At 54.0% G+C, this 16,540-nt stretch overlaps 1 protein-coding gene across 1 annotated transcript in view; it reads left to right on the forward strand.

Moving 5' to 3' along the window:
• The first annotated feature begins 260 nt into the window (after positions 1–260).
• WNT3 (Wnt family member 3) overlaps positions 261–16,540 on the forward strand; it is a 39,321-nt gene continuing 23,041 nt past the window's right edge. The window contains exon 1 of the mRNA XM_070393012.1: positions 261–369. Within this exon, the coding sequence (XP_070249113.1) occupies positions 290–369 (80 nt within the window). The 5' untranslated portion in view covers positions 261–289. The remainder of the gene's footprint in view (positions 370–16,540) is intronic.

Raw genomic sequence — 16,540 nt, forward strand, 5'->3', positions numbered from 1 at the left:
CCCTTCCCCGAGCCCGACTCGTGGGCCGGGCGGGAGGGGCGCGTGATTGACAGGCTGAACTACAGACTCATCTCTTACCTTAGGCCGCGGGCGCTGATTGGCTGCTCGCTGACATCCTCAAACCCGGCTGCTCCGCGCTGGGCTCGGAGGGGGCGGCTGCGGGTGGAGGTGCGCTTCTGACAAGCCCGAAAGTCATTTCCAATCTCAAGTGGACTTTGTTCCAACTATTGGGGGCGTCGCTCCCCCTCTTCATGGTCGGGGGCAAACTTCCTCCTCGGCGCCGCTTCTAATGGAGCCCCACCTGCTCGGGCTGCTCCTCGGCCTCCTGCTCGGTGGCACCAGGGTCCTCGCCGGCTACCCAATTTGGTGGTAAGACTCGCCTCTTGTCTGCCCGCGGCCCGATTTCTTCGCCGAGTCCCGGGGAGGTGGGGGGCGCCGGCTGGGGGTGGGCTCGGCCCGGGCTGGGGCTCCATTCTCCCTGCCTCCTTGCAGCCCCCCACCCCCCACCCCTCACCCCTGGATTTTCTGCTGGTGTCGCCTTCAGAATCCAACTCCTGGCTTCCCTGATAATCACCATTTTCCCTGCTACTCGCTGCAGAGGCTGGAGTGGAGGACTTGCCCGGTCTCAGAAGGTCTCTTGATCTTAGATCCTCACCCTCCACCCATCCCAATCTGGGGACCCCCTCCCCAATACCCTCCATTTGCTCGCAGTTGGGTTTGTGGAAATCCAACGCTGACCCTGGGGCCCAGCCACTCCTCTTCTCCATTTTGGGGTCTTCCATGGGCAAAATCCTCCTGTTCCTTCCTTGCCGCCCCCACCTCTGCCGGCGCCTCCATCAAGAGATATCCCCACAATAGCCCCTCTTTGCCTTCCTATTTCAGACCCCAGTGGCTTCAGGGACCCCGGGGCAGGGGGAAGGGGGCATTTCATCAGACTCTCCCCACTCTGCTCTAGATTAATCTTGAGCCTCAGAAGTGAATGTGGTATTTGCTGATCCGAGATGCCATTGAATTCGCGTTTTATTCATTTCTTGCGTGTCCATCCTGGCAAAAGGGGGGCTCCTTGAACATGTGGTTGTTCGGAAGGGGGGTGGGTTTGTTCTCCGACCAAAACCCCAGTTCTCCATGTTAAATTCGTTCGTTTTGGAAAACCGAGGACCGAGGAGAAAGGGAGAGAGGGAGAGGAGAATTCCATCCCTGAGAAATGCGGATACAAAAGACATTTTTAGTAAAGAAGGCTGGGAAACCAGGCGCGGTGTTTGGGGGAGATGTGCGTGGATGGGGGAGCCAACCGAGGAACAAACAGCCCCTGGGAGCCTCAATTCCAGGGAGTCCCCTTGTTTTCCAAGCGGCCTCATTGCCCCCCGGCAGGTCCCGGAGGCCAGAGGGGAGAGACACAGAAACCAGTTCTCTAAATTACACCCGCCTCTCCTCAGTCTCCAGCCCCTGCATCCGGAAAACTTTAATTAAAGCATCTTCCCCTCCTGGACATAGGACAGCTTGGGCTTGGGGGTGGGAGGTGAGGGGTGAGAATTTGGGATCTGGGCATAAGAAGAGGGGCTGTGGTCCCTGGGGTGAAAGTCAGAGAGGAGAGCCACCAGGGTGTGGTGCCACCTGCGTGTCCCCCTTTCCCTGTCTTGCCACCCCTTTTCTAGCCAGGAATAGGGGGAGCAGAGCCAGGAGAGTGGGGGCCACAGCCCGAGTCTGCCTCCAGGTGCTTGGGGGTGGCGGTGTTTATCTCTGGTGTTTGAGGGCTGGGACGGAGGCATGGCCGAGGGTCTCTGTTTAGAAGGTGCTGAGAGTTGCTCCCAGGACAGACACCCAAGGGGAAGTCTTTCTTCTGCCCAGCCCCTCCTTCCCTTGGCACTGGGCTGGCCCCAGGCCGCCTGTACATAAAGAAATCTGTGGGGGTGGCCTGGGCGGCCGGAGATTCCAGGCTGGGGGCCGTGCCCATTGCAGGGAAGGCCGCTGCGGAAACCACCGGTGTCTCTAAGGCCCTTCCCGACCCCCTCCGGTCCCCCTCCTGTCCCCCTGCTAAGGCCATGCTGTTCTTTGCCTTCACAGGGACCCTGGCCAGGGGGAGGGCAGAAGGAGAGGGTGTGGAGCCCCACAGGCTGCAGGGATGAGCTGGAGAGACCAGGTTCTCCTGCTCTAGGAACTGGAGGAGGCACTTCCCTGGGCAGTGCCTGTGGGAGGGCTGGGGTCTGGTGAGTAATGGTGTATGGGTAGCATCTAGATAGGAACCACCCAGTAGAAAGATGTTGGGAAAACCTGGAAAGCCATACTGGACACATGGATTGTTTGGGGGTTGGGGGGACAGGATGCTGCTTTGTCTGAGCAGAGACCTGTGTGTGTGTGTGTGTGTGTGTGTGTGTGTGTTCTAGGTCTATGACCCAGTGTGTTTCTGTGAATAGGAGTGTCTGTGCCTGTAACTGGGTGATCACGGATGTGAACTCATGTGAGATACGCCTGGGGGATCCATGGCCCGTGACAGGGTGTGCCACTGTGTCTGCATACAAGTGCCAGCAAGTGGGCTGATTCTGTGATATGTGTGGTGTGTGTATGTGTCAGAGGGAGAGAGAGAGAAAGTCTAGAAGTATCTATGCCCATGTGAAGGTCAGCACCTGTGTCTGCTTATGACACTGCATGACTGTGATCATGACTGGGCATGTGAGTGTTGTGTGCGTGTGTGTGTGTGTGCATGTGTGCACATGTCTTCATGACAGTGTAAGGGGAAAGCCCCACAGATGTCTTTGTGCATGGATATCAGTGCTCACGGCCATGGCCTGATTGTGCTTGGAAATATGAATGTGAGGGTTGTGTCTGGGTCTGCCTATGACCCTGTCTTCGAGTGCCAGGGACCATGGCTGGCCTGTGGCTATGGATATGTTTGCACACATATGACCTATGGGTGTGAGTGACATCCTGAGATTGGGTGTTTGGTGGGCATTCATGGTCCTGGTGGGACAGTTCAGCGGGAGACAAAGGTCTAACAAGGAAGCTGCCAGGGGCATGGCTGGCCTGGGACCTGGGCTGGGCAGTGTGGGGTGTGGGGGGCCGAGCCTCCCTCGCCACAAGCTGATCCTGTCTGCCTGAAGACTGTGGTCAGCAGCCTTCCCCTCTTAGGCCGACTGTCTTTGGTGTTGGAGCTGGGATAGGGGGTGAGTCACCTTCTCAGGGTTGGGGCCAAGGTCAGGGCCCGGGCTGGGACAGGGACAGTAGAGTGGATGGGCCTCAGATTCCTGTTCCCACTCTGCCCCCAGGCTTCAGATTCCAGGCCTTTTAGCATCTCAGCTCATTACAGCTGCCCCTGCCCAGCTCCCACATTCCCCAGGAGGGACTTACAGGGGAAACCATTTAGCTGGGCTTCCTACCTGTGCCACCTCCCAGAAGGCACCCCGAGTCCCCACATCCTGTATGGCAGGCCTCAGCCCCGAGAGATGGTAGACCAGAAGGTAGAGCTATGAGGGCCTCAGACAGAGAGGGCTCTGGAAGATGATGGGTTCCAGGGCCCTGCAGCCAAATAGTGGCAGAGCTGGGACAGGAAGAGGTGAGAGCAAGCACTGGTTTCTATAATTCTTCTTGTCAGTCGCAGTGAATGCCTGCCTGGTGGAGGAACTTGTCTTTCTTCTCCTTCTTGGGGGAAAATGAACTATCTTATTAGGGCCCGGCCTAGTGCCTACTACATTCCAGAGGCAGAGGCCCTGATTGAGGGGTTCTGTGCTAGGGGTTGGGAGGGCACCTCACTTCTGTGTGACCCACATCTCTGAGCCTGTTTCCCCCCCACCCTTCACCCAGCGATCACCAGCCTGCACTGCCCCACAGATGGGGTTGGGGTGGAAAGTGTCCTGCAGAAGTCAAGGGCAGTGAGCTGGGAAATACACCTGAATTCTCTTTCCACCATCCTGAGATCCATTACCCCACTCAAGCGCTTGCCCTAAGCCCTGCCTCAGTTTCCCCATCTGTCAGATATCCCTCTGCCTGCCCTCCCCTCCTCCCCACTCCCACCTCCACCCGCCTTTCAGAGGCTTGTGAACATGTTCAGTCAAACCCCGTGGGGGTCAGTGGGCTGGGCCCAGGGAGGCACCTGGAGACTGCGGGGGAGGAAGGCCCCCGGGCCAGGTGTTAACACTTGTAACAGGCAGGAATTACAGCTGGCTGGGGCTGGGGCTGGCGAGGAGCTGAGCTGGCTGGAGGCTGTTGATCTCACAGACAGACAGACAGACAGATGAGCAGATACCAGATCGAATGGCCAGGCTTTAAGCGGGTGGTCTCTCTTCCAGGGCAGGCCTTTCCCTGGGGGGATGTGGCAGGGAAATTAATCCAGGTCTCTTGGAAGTGAATGAACAGCCCTCCTGACCACCCGACACCCGTTGTGGGCGGAGCTTGGTGTCCAAAGGAAGTAAACGGGGTGGCTGATTTGTTTGTATTCTTCTGATGGGACCACATTTTGCTTAGAAAAACAAAACAAAAAAAACAAAAATGAAACAGGTCAAACGTTGTAATAATACCAGGAGCATGGTGCTGAGTTATGTCCTTAGAAGATCCTGCTTTAATGTGGGGAAGGCATGGGGGAAGGGGCAGCTGTCAGGGAAAGTTCTGCTAGAATTTCGTAGCATTTGGTCAACAGCTCTGGGGCTAAGAGGTGAGCCATGGATGGAGTCTGGTCCTGACATCACCCCGCCCCAGGGATCCTGAGGACCTTGGGTGTGGGGCACCTGCCCAATGGGAAGACCTTTGTGGGAAAGGTCAAAAGAGGCAGGAGCGCTAGACCATGGTGCCCAGTCCTCCAGCGGGCACTCTCTCCTCCCTCCCTGCAGTTTCCCCAGTGGCAAACCCAGCAGAGCCCGCTGGCACCCACACGCTCTGGCAGCCGGGTGCACGCTCAGTCACTGGTGAAGATAGAAAGGGCCCTCGGTGGAAATCCCCAATGAATAGACTCAGCCAACCAAGTATCTCCCATCCCAGAGCGTCATGCTGGTACACCTGCAGGGCGCTTGGGCAGCTGTAGAATTGAAAAGGTGACATGGGCACAGGGGGAGGGAAGGTGGGAGGGGAGCTATGACCCTGGGGCTTTCTCTAGACTTTGAATAGGTCCCTCCTTGGTCTGGGCAAAAGGCAAGGAGACTGAGGCTGGGGAAGGAGAGGTGACTCTTTCCAAGGAGAAAGCAGCCACAGATCCTTCTGAGGAGAGTGGGGGGAAGGAAGATCTTTCTGGCCTCAGCATGGGGTGAGCCATGCGTTGAGGGGGGCCTGGTCTTCCAATCTTTTCTACCCACGCTGCTGTGAGCCACAGAATCCTTCTAAAGCCACCACGAGGGACAGGCACTCTCTACCCCTTGTCCCTGGTTCGGGGAGGTGGTATGCCCTTTCAAAGGTTAAGGCCATCCGGATACTCCACCGATACATTCACGTTAGCCTGTGTGCCAGGAAGTGCTGACAGCCAGGAGTCTGAGTTCTGAGCTTCCCACCCACTGACCGAGGATGAGTCCCTTTCCTTCTCTGCACCTCAAGTCCCTGCCTCCCTCTGGGCTTCCTTTCCCTTGACCCCACGGGTGGGTCTTGTCCATAGGACTGTGACAGGGATCCAATTCATTGCTGTGAAGCATGGAGCTCTGTGTGGCCCCAGTGCCACTCCCCCAGTGAGTCTGTGTCCCCCACCCTTCCCAGGCGGCCCATGCAGACATTCAGAGCCTGGCTTGGGAAGCCCAGCCTTTGACTTCTGCAGCCCCATCTGACCTAAATTCCAAAGCTGGCGGCTCCACCACTGCCGAGCCAGCCTGCCTGCACCTCCAAACCTCACTTCCCCCAAATGCTCACATTCCTCTGGAGCCTTCCCAGGTTCACATCTGGCTTTCTCATGTACTACCTAGGGCAAGTTAACCTCTCCGAGACTCAGTTTCCCCATGTGGAAAATGAGAATAATGACTGCTTCTACCTCAAAGGATGGTTGGGAAGAGCAAATGAATGAATACATGCAAAGCTCTCGGAATAATGCCTGACATACAGGAACTACTATAAGTCCTTTAAGTCTTGGATCTAAATTTGCCTCCTCCAAGAAGCCCTCCCAGATTGGCACTACCTGGCTCAGTTTTCTCCTTATCCTCAGAGCCAGCTTGCCCCATTATACTCCCCACTGGTGACTATGAGCCTGTAGCTTTATTCTTAACTTGAGGGAGCTAGGCCAAGCTACCCCAACTCAGCTCTTTGCCTGCCCAGGAAGGAGAAGGAAAGGGAAAGAGAGCACTGGAGTCTCCCCTAACCCGCCTTCCACCACACAGTTTTCCAGACTCTTGCAGCCATGCCATTTCCAGCAGGGACCTGGAGCTGGGGTGGGGGGGGTGGGGGGGGAGGAGAGGCAAGCTCATGAGGGAGGGAGGGGGGGAGTGGCACTGGGGCCGCCTGGAGCAGCCCGAGCAGAAGTTGCTCCTCCAGGAGCTGAGAGATGATTCAGAAGGTGATTTATAGACGGAAGGCAGAAAGCTTGGCTCCTGGCAGAGGCCTGCTGCTTAATTACATTCTTTGGGGGGTGGATGTATGAGTGGGGCGGCAGCAGGGGACCCACTGCTGCACCCTCCCCCTCCAGGCCCTGTCCCTGTAACTGTCCCAACTCCAGGCAGGGTCCCTCTTTCTCCTGCTGCTGCAGAGGGCATCCCTGTTCTCAAGGAGAGACTAGGGCTAGGTCGGGAGAGAAGGAGGGTCTGAGGGTGGAGAAAAAGGGGCGGGTCAGAGTCCTGTCTCCTGGGACGCCTCCTCCTCCAGGGGAGTCTGGGTGGCAGAGGGCGCTGGGACACAGGGCCACCTGGGAAAGATCACTCCTGCTTCTGGGAAGGTCAATAGCTAACGCACCTGGCAGAGGGTTTCTAGAATCTTCCGGAGGTTGGCACCCTACACTTCCCCTCTGTGCCCCATCCAGCTGGTGCTTCTGGGTCCTTCCTTCAAGTGTGTGCTTTTCTGTTGTTTGGTCTCAATGGGCCCCCCCACCCCACCCCCAGCTGGGTGCTGGGGACCAAGCTCTGGGCTAAGAGTCCAAAGTCTTTTAAAAAAATAAAATAAAATATTTGTATTGATTTCAGAGTGGAAGGGAGAGGGAGAGAGAGATAGAAACATCAATGATGAGTGAGAATCACTGATGGGCTGCCTCCTGCACGCCCCCTACTGGAGATCGAGCCTGAAACCCCAGCACAAATCGAACCCGGGACCCTTCAGTCCGCAGGCCGATGCTCTATCCACTGAGCCAAACCAGCTGGGGCCCAGAGTCAATTCTTTTTTATTTTATTTTATTGATTTTTTACAGAGAGGAAGGGAGAGGGATAGAGAGTTAGAAACATCGATCAGCTGCCTCCTGCACGCCCCCTACTGGGGATGTGCTTGCAACCAAGGTACATGCCCTTGACTAGAATCGAACCTGGGACCCTTCAGTCCGCAGGCCGACGCTCTACCCACTGAGCCAAACCGGTTAGGGCCAGAGTCAATTCTTGTTGTTAGGCAACCCGTGGTATGTGGGTACACGGCTGCCTTAGAGCCAGAAGGGTGCTCCAGGCAGGTCAGCCGAGCATGCGAGGGAGAGAAAGCTTCCTGTCCTCATATTAAACTAACGTTTCAAGGAGTCACCACAATTCAACTGCTAAAGCCACAGTCGCTTCGGCGCTGTTGACAGGCAGCCCATTCTGTTCGGCTACCTGCCGTGGTGGCATCTGGCTCCCTGACTCACGCGGCAAGCAGCCCGACATCTCTCTACTGCTTCTCGGTTCCCAGGCAGCCTCCGCTGCGGCTTTGAAACCCTAAGACTCCGCCTCTAGTTCTTGCTGCTAGAAAGGTGTGTGGGGGGCAGGGGTGGGTGGGAAGCCCGGGCCCATGGAGTCTATTTATCTGCTTGCAGATTGGCATGTGCAGCCGGGGGGAGTTGGCAGGGGTCAGGATGGGGACACTAGACAGCGCTCCGGTTCCCCCTGAGGCGGGCCTTCTCCAAATGGCCTCGTTACGTGTATGGAGTGAATTCCAGAAATGTCAGGCACATCCAGGGGAAGGATGGAGCTGTGAGCGATGCTCGGAGACGAGAGGGGGTATTGTGGGGCGTGAGGGGACCTGAGCCCTAGCTCTGCGCTAGTTACGGTGTAACATTAGGCGATCAATAACTAGGCCTGCTCTGGGCCTCACTAACTAGAGGAGTTGGACATGCCGTTGGCCTTGGGCTTCCAGCTCTGAGATCTCAAGCCTGGATTCTGGTCGCCCAGCTATTAGGGTCACCTGTGCCTGGTGGTGGCAGCGGCAGGGCGGGGGGTCACTGAGAGCTGCCTCAGGGCAAGGTAGGAGGGCTAAACCTTTACACTCAAACAGCCGAGAGATCACGGATGAGTCTCTACCTTCCCCAGGCCTCTATTTTCTCATCTGCAAAATGGGCGATGATATTAACAACCATTTGCCCTGTCTACTAGCGGGGCTGCTAAGAGCTTCAGGAGGAATAATCCTTATGAGAGAAGCTGCAAGTTCTTCCTAGAGGAGGTAACCCCATCGCTGGTCCCACCAGAAGAGGAGTAAGAGCCAGCCCCTGGCCAGAGGGTGCTCAGAACAGACCCGCCAGGACTCTCTTGAGGAGTTGAGATTTCCAGGAAAGGAGGACGGAAAGGGGCACAGACAGGGGAGTTCTCAGCTCCTCCCTGTGGGGGTTCTGGGGCACAGTGGGTAGTGCCCACGGGAGGGAGCAGAGGTCTGAGGCCAAGTGGGCAACAGGGCAGCCCAGGTTCCCCGCTCAGGGCATGGGGCTTGGGAGCCCTCCCGACCTCATACAGAGATCACAGGCCTGAGCTGGGCTCAGCCAGACACAGAGTAGGATTTCTAGGCGGGGACATACGGTGGGAGATGTGGGTGGAGGGAACGAGGGTTGAGGGTAAAGGGCTGGAGGCAGTCGGGCTCTTCCGAGGTCTGTGGTCATCAGGAAACCCTAGTCACCTGGATAAGGACTCAAACTGGGAGAACCCTTCACTTGAGCTGGCTGGAAAAACAGGGAGGACTGTGTGTGTGGGGGGGGGGGGGGGAGGGGGGGTAGAGAGGGGGGCGTGAGCAACAGGACCCAACACCCCGGTCTGTGGGGCCCTCTGTGAAGCCTGCCCTGGGCACAGAGTCCCACTTATCTGCCAGAGCAGCTGGGCCAGTGAGGAAAACCAATCTCCTGGCAGGCCCTTTAGGAATGCAAATAGGAGCTGTGGCCATGCACAAACCAGCGTCCTGCCCCCTGTCCGGCTCCTGCCCACTTATCTCCCTAACCTGGCTTTCTCAGCGTGTCTCCGCCCTGCTCTAAAACCTCCCATGGCGCCCTAGCCGGTTCGGCTCAGTGGATAGAGCGTCAGCCTGTGGACTGAAGGGTCCTGGGTTCGATTCCAACCAAGGGCACGTGCCCAGGTTTTGAATCTGATCCCCAGTGGGGGGCGTGCAGGAGGCAGCCAATCAATGATTCTCTGTCATCATCGATGTTTCTCTCTCTGCCTCTCCTTTCCTTTCTGACATCAATACAAATATGTTTAAATAAATAAATAAAGCCTCCCATGGCTCCCCACTTCTTGTCAGGCACCAAGGGTCCCTAGGATTGGCCTCTACCCACCTGTCAGTGGTATATTTCATGACCCTGATAAGTCCCCCCACATCCCTCTGTCCCTGTTCATTGAAATACTTCTCCAACCCCTTTTTCCCCTCCCCACACTCAACTACTGAAATTCTATTTTGTCTTCAAGACCCAGATCAAAACCCTTCTCCTTTGGGAAGCCCACCTAGATTTCCGAACCACTGCCCTCTCAGGGAAGATGTCATCCTCCCTCCTTTTCTCCCCCGGGGACAGACCTGCCATATATTCCCACTGCCTTCGACCAGGGGCTTTGCGTGTCGTACTTTCCTCTGCTCGCCTACTAGCTGCCCCCCACCAAGGGAGACCCTGAGCTCTAGTCACCTGGGGGCCCCTTTCCCAGTGCCCAGCACACAGTAGGGCTCGGTAAGTAAGAACACAACCTTGTACTGCGTGTCAAACCCCTGCAGAGGCGCATGGACAGCAGTGGTTTCTGAGAGTGTCAGATGCACATGTGAATCATGACAGTGTCATGAGCAGACTGAATAAGCAGAATGAATAACTCCCCCCCCCCCCCCCCCCCCGCCCCCCAGGAGTGACTCGAGGCTCAGCACATTGCTTCTGCTGACTTTGAAAGGCGGCTGAAGCTGGTGCTGGCTGCTCAGCTCAGGCCCACGTGGCTCACAGCCAGAGAGCTGTGGAGGGGCCTCAGAAGGCTGCGGTCTCCTTAGCCTCGGTTTCTCCATCCCAGCTCTATTTGCAAGTGTATCCTACCTGTCCCCCAGGTTCACCAGCTCACACTATACTCAGGTGTCTGTCCAAGTCTTTGGTGTAAAAATCCCATTTGGCAGGATTTGTTTCTCCACCCAGGAACAGGTCAGCATGTTTGTTGATGGCGGCTATGGGCTGGTCCCAATTCGCACATCATAATCCAGAACCAAACTCTGCCCATTTCACAGATGCGGACTCGGGTCCTGCAGCCTGCTCTCTGCACCCATGTCCTGCTGGGCTCAAAGCTTGTTCCTTCTGCCACCAATCAGGCTCAGACGTGGACTTCTTCTTTGGAGCAAGAATTTACTTGTTCTACCTTGTGTCTCAAAGGATGGCTTTGTGGCGTGATTACATTTGACCTTCAACTTGAGAGCTGCTGCCTTGGGCTTATTGACACTGTGGCTGAACCTCTGAGAGGGCTCTTATTTGGGACCACGTATAAGTCACTGGCACACTACCCACCTGTCCTCAAGCTGGGGTTGCACAAAGCCGGCCGTAGTGGCCCGGTGACGGTTTTGTTGCAGGGGAGAGTGGTGGCTTTGGGCAAATCACTGCTTCCCGGGCCTCCATTTCCTCCCCTGTGAAACAGGAGGGATGGAGAGGAAATGGCCCCTCATGGTCCTTCCATCAGTGGTTCTCAACCTTCTGGCCCTTTAAATACAGTTCCTCATGTTGTGACCCAACCATAACATTACTTTCGTTGCTACTTCATAACTGTAATGTTGCTACTGTTATGAATCGTCATGTAAATATCTGATATGCAGGATGGCCTTAGGCGACCCCTGTGAAAAGGTCGTTCGACCGCCAAAGGGGTCGCGACCCACAGGTTGAGAACCGCTGATCTATAGGCTTTGTCATTCTACTAGTCCTTTTTGCTCCTTGGCATCTGGTCTGTGTCATGCACATACCAGGGAACGATCGCCAGAAAGAGGATTCTGCCCAAACCAATTCTTTTTTTTTTTTTTTTAATATATTTTATTGATTTTTCACAGAGAGGAAGGGAGGGATAGAGAGTTAGAAACATCGATGAGAGAGGAACATGGATCAGCTGCCTCCTGCACACTCCCCACTGGGGATGTGCCCGCAACCAAGGTACATGCCCTTGACCGGAATCGAACCCGGGACCCTTGAGTCCCCAGGCCGACGCTCTGTCTGCTGAGCCAAACCGGCCAGGCAATTCTTGTGTTAGTGGCTCTGATAGAGATGAGTTTTTACTTGACCTTCACAATGTAATATTTAGCTTTATTTCTCCCCAGGAACTAGCACAGCTTCTCCTTTCAGATAAAGTTTCCTGGCTGTTAGGGAACCCGGAGTCAAGCTTGAAGCTCAACGCTTGCATCTGTATTGACCTTGACTTGGCATGTTTGTCTTCTCCTTCACCTTCATCCTGGTTTCCTATGTCATGTTGTTGTTATTTAATTCCATGTGTTTCGAGGGCAGGCACTGTCTTGCTGTGTTCCCTGTGCCTGGCAAGTACGTAGTAGATGCTCAATAAATATCTGTTGTCTTTACGTTCCTTCCTTAGCAGGTTGAGTGCCTCTACATTAGCAACACGTAAGCGGCTTTGTAGTCTGTTGTCAACTCTTAACTTCAAGTTTCTATTTGTTAAGCTGGGTCCTTGTCTTCCTCACTCTTGGCCTCAGAGGATCTTTCTTTGAGTTTGGTGGGTTTTGTCATTTTTAATTATTTATTTATTTTAAATATATTCTTATTGATTTCAGAGAGGAAGGAAGAGGGAGAGAGATATAGAAACATCCATGATGAGAGAGAATCATGGATTGGCTGCCTCCTGCAAGTCCCCCACTGGGGATTGAGCCCACAAACCGGGCATGTGCCCTTGACTGGAATCGAACCTGGAACCTTTCAGTTCGCAGGCCGATGCTCTAGCCACTGAGCCAAACAGGCTAGGGCTTGTCATTTTTTAAATGAATGGCCCAATCAGAAGAGCATTCAGCTGGGAGCTCTGACTGTGTTGTCCACGCTCCTTAGCATAGCCATGGCCCAGAGGCCCTGCTCGATCTAGCCCCTTCCTAACTCTCCATCCTAAATCATCTCCCATCCCCACATCCCCACCCTGTGACCAGCTTTCACTTGTCTGGATAGAAGCATGGGCTGCAGGGGGCATCAGTCCTGGGTTCTAGCTGGTTCTGCCTTTAATACCTGAACCTCACTGAGCCTGTTTTCTCTCTGTAAAATGAGGGCTACTGTGAGATTTGGCACAGGGTCTGGTGCCCATACGTTTTGCCATTGTTAATCTCGTTTTACTATTTGTGTTGTTTCTATAGTACCTCCCATCTCCAGACCTTTGCATTTGCCCTGCCTTCTCTTCGAACGACCTCTATGAACTCCCATTCCTTCTTCAAAGGACAGTTCAGACTCCATTTCCTCTGGGCAGCTTTCCCTCAGCACGTGGCCCGAGCTCTGACCCCTACTCGGTCTATCTGCTTTATTGACTAAACTGTGAGCCCCCCTGTGGGCAGGACCAGGTTTCCATTATCTTTGTACCCACATCACCAAGCAAAGCACGAGGCACACAGTAGGTCCTCTAAGGCGGGTGGTGGGATGAGGGTCATCTGCCATCTGCCAATAACAGGCTCAGTCTTCCAATTCCAGCTGGATTCCCATTGCCGCAATGAGGCCCTCCCAGGAAGACCTACTGGCTCTTGTCACTAGTTACCTCTTCATGGGCATCTTATCTCAGCCCATTGAGGGCAGGATTCTGCTTTATATGTCTTTGTATCCCCAGTGAGCCTGAATATTGCAGGAGCGCAGTTGGTCATTCTGCTGGTTGTTGGCCAGTGAGCCTGGCTTCTTCCCAAGCTAGCTCATGTCCAGGCTCAGCTGGTCCCCGCTCCCTGGGACCATTTTTCTTTCCCTCATTCTGTGATTCCCCAAAGGGTCCAGACTTGAGCTTCTAGCCTCTGTACTGGGAGGCAGCCTGGTGTTCTGGAAAGTGGGGAGATTCTGGGCCTAAACCGGCCTTGGGGTAAAACTCAGATGTGCTACTTTATAGCTAGGGAACTCTGGATAGTTTCTTTAATATGTCAATTTGTTCATCTGTAAAATGGGGGTAAAAATCCTATTCTCAGGGCAGTTGAAATGTGAGGTTGAAATGAAATAAGAAACAGGAACTGAGTTAAAGGTGTGTCAGCACTGAATGAATTAAGAATTCTGTAGGTCAGAGAGCACAAAACTAGCCTTAGTAAATTTTAGAAGATTTTTTTTTAAAAGAAGAATTCTGTAGGTCAGCCCTAGCCAGTCTGACTCAGTGGATAGAGCGTTGGCCTGAGGACTGGAGGGTTCCAGGTTTGATTCTGGTCAAGGGCACATGCCCAGGTTGTGGAATCAATCCCCCATAGGAGGCAGCCGATCAGTGATTCTCTCTCATCATTGATGTTTCTATCTCTCTCCCCCACTCCCTTCCTCTCTGAAATCAATAAAAATATGTTTTTAAAAAGATTTTGCAGGTCATTCTAATGTAGCAAGGGTTATAAAAACATTCTATCCCAGGCCATTTTTCTTTTTTTTTCTCTCTCTTTTTTTTTATTAAATCTTTATTGTTCAGATTATTACATTTGTTCCTCTTTTTTTCCCCCCATAACTCCCCTCCTTCCAGCTCCCACCCCACCCTCCACCCTCACTCCCCACCCACTGTCCTCATCCATAGGTGCACGATTTTTGTCCAGTCTCTTCCCGCATCTCCCACACCCCTTTTCCCCCCAAGAATAGTCAGTCCAGGCCAGTTTTCTGTGGAACAAAAAGAGCTGAATCCCTTCCCCAACAGAAAAGGCCACACTCAGGGAAAGCCATGCCCTTTACCTTGGTTTGTCCTGTCTCACTAGCCTGGGTGAAGAAAGAAGTGAGTGATGGCTGTGTGGCAGAATTCTGTGACTTGGTGGACCCCAGAGAATGTGGACTCTGGCCGGACCTTGTGTCCCGGTGTCCTGTTCGGCCAAAATGCTCACGAGGACTCCAGTCCTCAGGGAGGGAAGGCTGCAGCTTTCCCTCCTACCTGCTCTCCACGGGTGAGCAATCGCGGTCTAAAACTACCAAATGGCAAACTTCAGAAATAAATGATTCAAAAGATTTTTGGCATATTGATATTTTGGGGAAAAGACTAATTAATTTACTATTATTTATTGTTATCTCTTACTGTGCCTAACTTATAAATTAAACTTTATCATAGATGTGTGTGTATAGGAAAAAGCATAGTATGTATAGGTTTTGGTACTCTTGGCAGTTTCACGCGTCCAGTGGGGGTCTTGGCAAGTATCCCGGAGAATGGGGCGGGGGGGGGGGGGGGGCTGCAATAGATCAAATGTGGTGTCTGTGAGAGTTCTTACTGGGGTTCCAAGGTCTGTGTGGGCTTACTATGGTCCTGTAATGGCTTAGACACTGGCCATGACAGCCCCGTGAAGCACAGTAAGGTTGGCTGGGTGAATCCATCCCCTCTCCCCCGCTGCCTTCAGCTTCCAGTCCCTCATGTTGTCTGCCTAAGAGCTAGAGGGCATCACTGGCCATTTGGTGACGGACAAACTTAGCTAAGGGAGCTCCAGACCCACACGGGTCTCCCCTGCCTCACCTCTCCACCTTCTCCACCTCTTCCCTTTCTGCTCCTCAAATGCACTCTCACGGCCGTGAACGTCCTGTCCACTATTATCCAGAAATAATGCCACTTTTTTCTGGGAGGGCCCATCCCACTAGAACCAGGGCAAGTTTCCCTCTCGGCCCAGCCCCTGCCCTTTGTTCCCATGGGCCACCCTGCCTGAGCCACTTCAGGGAAGACCAGAAGGTGAATCCCTACCTTAAAGTTTATCCCAACCCTGGACTCCTTCCCTCTGGGAGAAAGGCGAGCAGCTCCTCAGCCCACATCAGAAAGCAGACGTGGCAGCCGGCTCCTGCTGGGTCTCTGTCTTCAGGGCTGGGCCCTGCTTATCCTCCCTTCCTGCCCTGGGGCAAAACTCCACTTCCTTGGGCCTCCACTATAAATAGTTTTCCCTATGGAAAAACTCTCTCCCATCACCTCTCCACCTGCCCATGACCTTCCCAGGATTTTTCTAAACCCAGCTTAGAGCTGCCACATTCCTGGGAATCCTCCAGCCTAATTTACTTTCTCTCTCTCTCCCTTCCTCCCTCCACTCATCTGTACACCTTTGCTGCCAAGGCAGGCCATCACATGTGCTTCTTACACCAATCCCACGTAATCCTGCTGATGAGAGCTTCTAGGGTCAGATAAGTTTGAGAAGTGCCACCTGCTACTTCTGGCCTCTTGGTGTTAATGGTGCTCATTAGCATATTAGCATCTCATTAGCATATTAGCAACACAGAGAGGCCAGGGATGACCTTTGTTTCCTTTCTTTTTATAACCCTTGTTTTCATTGCTTTAATCTCTTTTCCAAAAGTATTTAACCTCTCAGAGCTGAGCCTCCCTCCCACCTTAAGTAACAGCTATTACCCACTTGGAAAATGGAATCTAGAAGATTCACCTGCCCCTCTCCTATGTCCGTTTATCCTTGTTGTCTTATTCTTCTCAGCAATCTGGCTGTGACTCCACTAACTTTTAAATCATCCTGTGTGAACCAGTTCAGCCCACAGCACCCATCCCAGAGGGGTTTGCGTAGAATGCATGAACGAACGAACGAACGAGCGAGCGAACGAATGAACGAATAGAGCAATCAGCCAACAAGTCAGTCATCCAGCTGCATCTCCTCTGCTGTGAGGCCGTTCGCTGGTCTTTGTACCCCGGGGACTCCGTCTATCTGGCCAGTGTCAGACCCCTCGACAGTATTTCCACAAAGCCTACCCCCTCACCTCCGGCAGCATGAATCACTCTTCCACATGAGGCCTCCTGTAATTTTCTTTTGGGGCATCTGTCTCCCTGTGAGACGGGAGCCCCTGCAGGGCAGGCACCATGTCACACTCCCCTCTGCACTCCCACAAGCGGAGCGCGGTCCCCAGCTGCTGAGTGATGGATGGCTCCCGACTCCTCCCAGAGGCAGGCAGAGCACTGTGGCTAAGCCTGCAGGCTCTGGAGCCAGACTGGATGTGTCTAACTACCGGGGTGACCTCGGGCAAATGACTTAATCTCTGCACTGCAGTTTCCCTGTCCGAAGGGGGGTGATGGTAACAGTGTCTCCCTCACAGAGTTGTGGGGAGGATTAGGTGAGTTCATACGTGTGAAGCACACGAAACAGTGCCTGGCACCCAGAA

The sequence above is a fragment of the Myotis yumanensis genome, unplaced genomic scaffold (genome assembly GCF_028538775.1).
Source record: "Myotis yumanensis isolate MYYU_CA2020_CCGP unplaced genomic scaffold, mMyoYum1.0.hap1 SCAF_16, whole genome shotgun sequence".
NCBI lineage: Eukaryota > Metazoa > Chordata > Mammalia > Chiroptera > Vespertilionidae > Myotis > Myotis yumanensis.